Below are 9,405 nucleotides of genomic sequence, written 5' to 3' on the forward strand. Positions count from 1 at the left end.
GATGTTTATAACAGTCACAGTATATGTTCATACACAAAGCTTTGGTGGAATACAATCAGTTTGGGGAAACAGAAGTCAGTCTGTCTGAGCTACCATTAATACTCAATAACTTGAAGAAAAAGGATCCTCCTTCTGAACCTTCTCAGCTTATGTGTGAATTTCAGGTATGCTATCCCAATCCTGGAATCTCTGTTTTGTGGTTCACAAGGTTCTATGACTTTATCAAAAATTAGCTGACATTATACAGTAGCTCTTACGAACAAATGACTCACGAAGTCAAATAGGAAATGGTTTATGTGTTTTTTTTTTCAGTTCTTTGGATATTACACAGGACATTACACCTTTTCAAATCTCTTAGTTTTGGAAACATTCATCCGGGGGTTTATCTGCTATTTGAGGATCTTTTATTAGATTTTTTGGCTAGCTCAAAAGTTGTTTAGACCATGAGAAAAAGCTTGTCTTTAGGATTTATAAAAAATTGAAAACCTTAGGCTGTGGGATTAGTAATAATTGGGTGAATCTACATTTTTAACATTTCTAAAGCTTCCAAAGCTCAAGATTGCCCATGCAGTGAAATTCTTTATTGTTTCTTTTTGATTTTGTACTGAGTTAGAATTAATTGATTTATGCTTCCCATTTGCATTTAACATTTTGATGCCATTTTAATTAAATGTGTGAATGTCAGTAACGGTCATTGCACAAGTTTACTTTTTTATATATTTCAGAGATTACCATCATATAGAAACTGGAGACCACAAACCACAGGAAACCATCAGGATAACAAAGATAAGAATCGCTCCTCTGTTGTTCCATGTAAGTAATGAAATGATTCAATACATTTATTGGGTTTGCTTTGTTATGTAGGTAAGATATGCCACTTTTTGCAGATTCTGAAGTGTGCAAATAACACACTAAAACATGTTGCCAAATATTCAGAACAATTTGTTTAAGCAAATAATATTATTTATATTTAAAAGCCAAGACTGTGTTGAGTAAAGACATTCCAAATATGTGTAAATATATTGTGTGGGCCCTCTGATTGGCCAAAAACTATCATACTCAATATTTTAGAATGTAGACTGTTCTAGAGCAGCCCCGACTCTCTGGAATGGTCTTCCTCGTCCCATTCGGCTTGCTCGAACTTTCTGTTCATTTAAAAGATCAAAAAAACATTTTTTCAAACTTGGCTACCCATCTTCTTCTATCTTTTGAAACCGTCACTACTTCCCACTACTACTTATCTCTCCTCCTATTGTGTGTTAATTCCCCCACCTCCTAGATTGTAAGCTCTTTGGGGTAGTGTCCTCTCCTCCTGTGTCACTGTCTGTATTAGTCTGTCATTTACAACCTATATTTAATGTACAGCGCTGCGTAATATGTTGGTGCTATATAAATCCTGTTTATTAATAATAATAATAATAATAATAATATTAATAATATTAATATTTACTACAGTATTCTAGAGAATACCTATTATCCCAGCAAGAGATTGATAAAATAGTAAAAAAACAGGTTATAAGAAATGATATGAATACAATCTTGAACAATATTTTATGAACAGTAAAACACCCAAAAATGTACAAACACAAGAGTTACTTTGATACCCTTCCACCATTAACACTGTGTGGCCATGTTTAGATTTAGTTTTACTGATCCAGCAATATTATGAACACACTGTTTTTATGATACTTTAATGTATTTTTAGCTTGGATACAGATACAAGCTTAATGTTGCACAAACAATTATATAAAATACAAATAGCACTTTTAGTGCAGTTTGGCATTTATTAGGCTCCTCTGTATGTAATTGTCTCTTTAATCTTGTCTCCTCATTAATACAGATGAATTTAACCGTGTTCTGATTAGGACTGATGAAGAGCCAGAACAGGAAGTTACAGAGGATTCAGAAATGTCCTCAGATGATGAGAGTGACTCGGAGGAAACAATATACATCAATGCCTCATATATAATAGTAGGTGTATTCACATTTGTGGCTAAAATTGTCTATATTTGAATAGGAGAAAAATTAAAATAGTTTAAAGAAATTGGAAAAACTTTTCAAGTTCTTGAAAGTTAACAAATATCCTATTATCTTTATTATGACTTCATAGTCCAGTAGCAAAGCCACTATAAATATTGTTCTCTGAATAGTTAAAAATGTATTTTATAGTAACGTAATCAAATATAATGTATTTAATCAGTCCTAGCTAGACATTTTGAAATTCCAAACAAGTCCGTAAATAATAACAGAACATTATTGATTTTCCGAGTCTTCTTGCTTTGGCATGTATGTTTTTATCTTTAGGAATTTATATAAATTCATTTTGCAAAATTTTTTATTTTTCCTTAAATTTGAATTGACACCATGTACTGCACACAGCGAAGCAACTCAGCATATATTCGAGTATTTATATGATACCAACATTTCATTGGTTGGTTATAACTAATATACAATATTAGACTAATTTTAGATATAAAATATATATATCCTTTCAAAAATCTTGCATCTTTTTATGTTACAGATATTAGCACCAACCATCTTTCTCCCACACACATTATTGTGTTCAGTTTTGTAATAAACTATATTTATTTTGAATGCAAATTCCTAGAAAGCTTTGCTGTCCACCTGTCCCAGAACCTAACTTTAAAAAGTTTGCACTCCTGCACTGAGCTCCTCATGCACTCCCAGGCTGGTCCCCACAGAGTTCAATAGAAAAGCGGTTTACAGTGTGGTGAATACACTCTAATATCTATTGATTTACATATAGAGCAACAGCAAGTATAGGAATATTTTAAAAAGTTCTGTGTGGCTCTGGAAATAAAAAATGGAAAAGTTTTCAGGGATATTGTGATTTAGGTAATTATATTATATTTTAACATTGCTGAGAATAAAGAGCACAGTCTTTTTTGGATAATGCACAAAATGTGCCTATTTGTCATTTATTTTGATTTGTTGCAGGGATACTGGGGAACACGGGAAAATATTGCTGCCCAATCACCCCTAAAAAACACACTTCCTGAGTTCTGGCAAATGATTTACCAAAAGAAGGTCAAGGCAATTGTTATGTTATCTGAATCTAATCAGGAAAACAATGTAAGTATTGTATACTTCATATACTTTCTTTGTATACTTTTTGGGAGCCTTTAATATGTTATATTCATGTCTCTTCAGGAAAATAGCTGTGTTCCATACTGGCAAGGGCAGAGCAAGACTTATGATGATCTTCAGGTAGAATTAACCAGTGAAACATTATGTGGAAGCTATACTGAACGCTGTTTTGAGATCAGACATGCTAAGGTGAGATACTTCTGGTTGTGAATAACCTTTTTCCATTGATATATTTATTCTTTGTGATACAAATTCACTATACTACATAGGAGAAAACATTGCACTTGCTCACTTTCCTGAGTTTCTAGAGCTGAGTACTATTGGTTGATTACATTCCATCAGTTACTTCTGCCCTAAATAGGTTACTATCTTACTATCTCTGTTAGGGAGTTTTACTCTCACTGTAAAACACCATGTGTTTTTTACCTTCTTCTTGATTACAATGGGTTTAGTGTTTTTTAAGGCCATTAGATAGAATGTACAGATGCCTGATAGTGTATTTGTTTATAATCTAGGACCGACCTTGAGTGTTAGTACTAGGGTTCATTGTAATGTGATTTAAGTGCACAGTATCTTCAGGCAGGGGTGAACTGTGTCCAAACCATCACATGGGAAGGTCCTAGTCAACCCCTCCAGTTTTGCAGTGTAGTACAGGAGAAAAATGGGCACTGTTTGTATAGTTGCAGTAGATGTTTTTCTCTTGTATTTGTTACATCTGTTACATAGTTAACATCTTAGATAGGAAACCTAATGTCATAGATTTTGAAGATATGGAAGGATCTATATCTGGGCTGCACTATAAAGTCACTAGCCTCTTCACCTACAATGTGCATATTTAGAGCATGATCATAGCTTATACCTCTCATTGTAAATATTGGTGGTATAGGATGCAGATTCTTAAATGCCCACCTCCACGTTTAGGACCATTAAGTTTACGTTGTGGCCTCTGTTGACATTTACATGCATTTCTTTGAAATGTAGAAAGAAAAAAAATAACATAACATAAATAATTAAAGGAAACCTATAATAAATCTAGAAAGCTTTTAAGAGTCTGAGATGTCTGAGTTAGATTTTAATTACATTTTTTTATATTTGGCATATGGCAGATGCCCTATGTGTATGACATACAACATCCTTTTGTTTTTTCATTTGCCTTTTATTGGACTATATATATATATATATATATATATATATTAAATTTCCTAATATATTTTACCTAATCTGCACCTTTTCACATGTAACAATACTTATTACAACTCTACTGTGATTTCAGAGAAAAGATGTTAGAAAAGTGTCCCAATACCATTATAAACAGTGGGAGGATGCTATTCCTACAGAAACCAAAGAACTAGTAAACATGATTAACAAAATAAAGATGAACATTCCAACCAAGAGAAAGGATGAACAGACTAAACATGACAAATCTGTGCCACTAGTTGTTCATTGCAGGTAAGACAATTATGACTATAATGGTGATAAAGATGGGGATAACAATAATTTTTGCTCTTTTTATTACTTGAAAGGGTATGTAAAATTGATCCTTCTTGGTATATAATATGTACTGCTCACCATCATAAGAGAAGCTGGTTCATACCCATGTCAGAAACTTCCAAGGGCCTATGGAAATCTATTTTTAGGGGTTAATTGTAACTCATAGGGACAGACAGGGTAGCAGAGTTTCAAAATAGTTCACATCCAAAAGCATCCCATACAATTAAAACTGAAAGCTGTCCTTTAGCATTTTTGCTAAACTCCTAAGTCCATAGTGTGAGCGAGGCATTCTTCTTCTGGAGTAGGTTAGTGATGGTCTTAAATTCAGCACCAACAGAATTCTTTCCTTAGTACCTCTCTTCAGGGTGCCATCATTTAACTTCTCCCTACTGAAGCCAGGTCCATAACCATTGGGAGTCCAGCTCATGCCCTCAGTGGCCAAGTTTGTAGGCTCCCGGCATAGCTAGGCCTCATGGAGAGCAGGGCTGCTCTGGTTTTCTAAACGTTTTCAGTAAATCTGGTGAGGGCCTCTCTTAGCATCAGTTCTTACATATTTTTCAGGGTAGTTACTGGCTGGTGCTTTAATAAGGCTGGGTTTCTTGCCTGTGACAGAAGGTAGCCAACCACACTAAGATTAACCCATAAACCCTTAGCTTGACATTATACACTATACACACACATTATACACCTTTCTTTTAGCCCTCAGTGTCTGCAATTATGTTAGATTGCCATCATTTTACAGTGTTTCGAGCTGTATTTGGAAGCCCATTTTGAAAGTGTTTTGTTGTGCAAGACCTTGTGAAAACAAAATATGAAGATATATTCCTCATTTTTATACTAGCAATATAACATTTACCACATTTTGTAATAAAAGAATAACCAGTAATTTTTTTTAATTTCCTTTCTTAGTAATTCTCTTTTTTTGCATTTGAATGATTCTGCAGTGATGGATCTCAACTGACAGGCACTTTTAGTGCTCTGTGGAATCTTCTTGACAGTGCCCGTGTTGAAGGAGTCATTGATGTCTTCCAGACTGTGAAAAATCTACGTAGACAGCGTTCTGGAATTGTTTCTACCTTTGTAAGTACATTAGCTAGTATGCCTCGACACTTAAAAAAGAACTGGGCCACTCAATGAACATTCAAGGTCAGAATAAAAGGAGAGCCCTTGGTCGTGAAAGTGCTACACTATGAACCTTGTAATATAGGAAGAAGCATAGGGCTCTATTTATAAAACAGGGAAACTAACATTCCCTCAGATATTTCCTGGTGGGAATCAATGACTGCAATTGAAAGACATGGACCTCAAAGATTCACACCAGGGAATGTTGAGGAAATGTCTGATTTCCTGTTTAAATAGAGCCAGTCATCAGTCAATCAGTTCATATGACTCTCTGTCAGATGTGAAGAAGTAAGTATCTACAACATCTAAAATTGAATCTTATCCACCCTGGTAAACTTTAAATACACAGGTAAGCCATAACTTAAATAAATATAGAATTTCCTAAATACGTATTGCTCTATATTTTTTTTTGGTTATTTTACAAATTTTGGGGAAACGAAAATTATATATTAGTATTAAGTAAAACAGAACAAAAAATAAAATAAATTAAAAATACAAAAGCTGCAAACCAAAAACACATGCCAAATACAGTCACTGCTTATAAGGTAGCATGCACACTGGCAAAGAAAATTATCATTCACATGAAAAACATAATTTATTTAAAAAAAGGTAATTTTAAAGATTTAAAAAGGACACTAGTAGGAAAATTATGAATATAAATTAATTTAGGACACTGATGAACACTATAATGGTTGGCATTTTATTTACTTACCTCAATGCTTTAAATAACTACTTTATCAAGTTTTTTTTTTTTTTTTTTTAGGATCAATATCAGTTCCTTTATGATGCATTGGCCAACACCGTGCCTGCTCAAAATGGTCAAGTTAAGTCTGTCACCAAACCGAAAGATAAACTGGAAATACAAAATGAGTTTGAAAGCCAGATTCCAGGATACAAAGTAGACCCAACCTCCACAGCTGATCCAGGAGAGGAGACCTCATCCAAGCCCAAGGACAATGACACAAACGCTAATGGACCTAGTCCAGCAGCATTCACAGATGTAAGCCTGAGAATAGATGAATAACAAGCAAAAATTACTTCAGAGATGACAAATGAGCTTCTCTGGACAGATAATCGGCTATATCAAGACCAATAAATAAATATGCTTCGTACAAATAGATTGCACAAAATCTTCAGTAAATACAGCATGTATGTATAGCTTGAAGATTGCGGCATCAGACCACTGTCCAAAGACATGCTTTCAAAGGTGGATGCTTTGTGCTTTATGGACCACTATGTGCAGGTGGCACGTAGTAAATACAGAGGATTTAGTGTACTTGCATACAGTTTTAGGTATTATTATTCATCTTTACATTCTATATTCGTTTATTTCTTCACACTGTGTGCTGACTTCCATTGGACTACTGTTTATTATCACACCACCCCTAGTTTTCTGGATTACTATGTACAGTACTGGATCATTGGTTAATATTGGTGACCAAGCTACATTCTCCACAGCTAATGCTTACAATCATCTATTTATATCTGTGCTTTTGATGTCTTGTGTGCATTTTCATTTATATATAGCTTTTTCTTTTAAATCTCAAATCTCAGTTTAATTTCAACAACTTTATGCAACTTTGTCCAACAAACTGAAGTTAAGCCTTGAAAGTTTCAAATATTTATATGATGCATATTAATGTGCTACTGAAATCTCCAATGCAGTGTACACATTTCATTGCAGCAGCATCAGGTAAACCTTTTAGTAAACTTTCCTGAATTGAAGGTTGGTGTTTAAGGCATGGTATGTTGAAATAATTACTGTATATATATGTCACAAGAGGATCAGAATATTTCTTGAAGAGAGGAACTCAGGCTTTTGTAATAGGGTAAGTTTTAGTGTCAATCTTGATACACCCGTGAGGACAATAAATTTACAGCCCATCAACAGAGAGGGAAATATTAATTCTCATACCCTAGTGTGTTTTACTTACTACCTGATTTATTGCTTACAATGCAGGTTTTGTAGTTAGTTGGATGGTGCATTGCCATTAAGAAAAAGGTATCCAATAAATATGCTGCCCTTTTTTTGTAAAATGATGACTTCATTACTCCTACTAAGAAACATTCAAATCATTAAGCATTTGAATACCACTTATATTACAGTAAGAATACCAGAAGTATTATTTGCAAAGAAACAGGCTCCTGAATTTTTTTTCGGGGCCTTAGACATTTCCAGATTTTTGCATGACTTTCGTTATGAATCTACTTTCATATTATTACAGTTTTTTTTAAAAATAATTTTATTCTGAAAAATGACTTGCTTAGTAACATATAAAGGTAAATCAGTGTTTTTTTTTATAGGATAGGCTACACTATATACATAAAATAAATATTACATAAATAAAATACAGCACCTAGTTGTCCCTGCATACACAGTTCCCAGAAATTTAGGACAAGTCAAAAAGCCAGTATTAACTTTTCTGGTTATTTTGAGCTTTGGTTTAAAATCTAATAGGCCCGTTTCTGTGATCATCAATGGCGGTGGGCCAGCTCAAGAAGCTGTTTAAAAATGGTCACCTCAAGATGCCTGGTGTCTATGCCTGTAGACCTGTACTTACCCAGAAGTTTATTTTAATATTCTGTGAAAATGGCAGAATATTGATTATTTAAAGAGAATTTGTAAAGTTTTAACATTCTGGAGCTATTTTAATAAATTTTAATTTTCTATTCATTAATTTTTTGGTTATTATTTACATTTGGTATGAGAAAAAACAGATAACAAACATTGAGATTCAGATTGTTCATTTAATAGACCAAAAGAGAGCCAACAAATAAAACGCACAGCATACAACAGTCCAAAAAAAATAACATGCAGCGACAATAATAAGTTTAGAAATCAACACATGTAATATACAATAAAAAATACTGTATGTAAAGATGTGGCGTATATGTAATACACTATGCAAAACCCCACTCTTAAAGGGCCTAAACCAGTCCAGATAAACTATCCACTGCTCAAGATATAACTGCCTGAAGCGCATATGTAACCTTGAAATCCAATATAATACTTCTCTCTTTGACTACATATAGATATGTTTCTTTGCTATTTCTGGCCCATACATAGACTTCAAAAATGGAGCAGGGGTTTTTAAATAGAGCTAAACAACTATAGTACTCAATGATTATATTCTATAGTTGTAAAGATGTGCCATTTTTAAAGCAGAACATTCATAAAAAAACACAGTACTTTTACTTTTAAAAAACCCTTGTTCCCTCTGCAATCCACGTTCAGTAGGTCCCGCGCTGCCACGACTGCCTTCTTCCTTCCAGCGTGGACAGGACAGCGGACTGGGCAATTTTCTTCTGGCAGGCACAAGATCGGGTGACATGTCTTCCTGAAAATGAAAATTTACATTTTAGGAAAACGCCTTGTGATGCATTCTGTGGTTTCCCCTTTCGGTTTTTACATTTGTGGCAAGATTGAAGGCGACGGGTCCTCCCCAAAAACTTATTTTTCCTTTTTAATGGAAACCAAATGTGGTGTTACTTATAGAGACAGCAGTCATTTGGGTACTTGCATACACACTTTTTCCATCTAAAAGACTTATCTGGAGCCAATTAAGGTTGGATGAAAGGTAACATATATGATGAAATGTAATGTAAATGTGTCAGCAGCAGATCAACAAAAGTATGGCTGATCTTATGGCTAAGCCCTGGCAATCTCCATACTGGTTTCCAAAA

At 34.1% G+C, this 9,405-nt stretch overlaps 1 protein-coding gene across 9 annotated transcripts in view; it reads left to right on the top strand.

Annotated features, from left to right (window-relative positions):
* Positions 1-8,395, top strand: part of PTPRC (protein tyrosine phosphatase receptor type C) — a 79,053-nt gene extending 70,658 nt beyond the window's left edge. For all 9 annotated transcript variants that reach the window (XM_072420062.1, XM_072420061.1, XM_072420059.1 and 6 more), the window contains 8 exons: positions 15-164; positions 726-813; positions 1,841-1,971; positions 2,959-3,093; positions 3,172-3,297; positions 4,382-4,557; positions 5,544-5,679; positions 6,485-8,395. In XM_072420062.1, coding sequence (XP_072276163.1) covers positions 15-164; positions 726-813; positions 1,841-1,971; positions 2,959-3,093; positions 3,172-3,297; positions 4,382-4,557; positions 5,544-5,679; positions 6,485-6,745 — 1,203 coding nt within the window. In that variant the 3' untranslated portion in view covers positions 6,746-8,395. The remainder of the gene's footprint in view (positions 1-14; positions 165-725; positions 814-1,840; positions 1,972-2,958; positions 3,094-3,171; positions 3,298-4,381; positions 4,558-5,543; positions 5,680-6,484) is intronic.
* Positions 8,396-9,405: the final 1,010 nt, after the last annotated feature.

The sequence above is a fragment of the Pyxicephalus adspersus genome, chromosome 8 (genome assembly GCF_032062135.1).
Source record: "Pyxicephalus adspersus chromosome 8, UCB_Pads_2.0, whole genome shotgun sequence".
Lineage (NCBI taxonomy): Eukaryota > Metazoa > Chordata > Amphibia > Anura > Pyxicephalidae > Pyxicephalus > Pyxicephalus adspersus.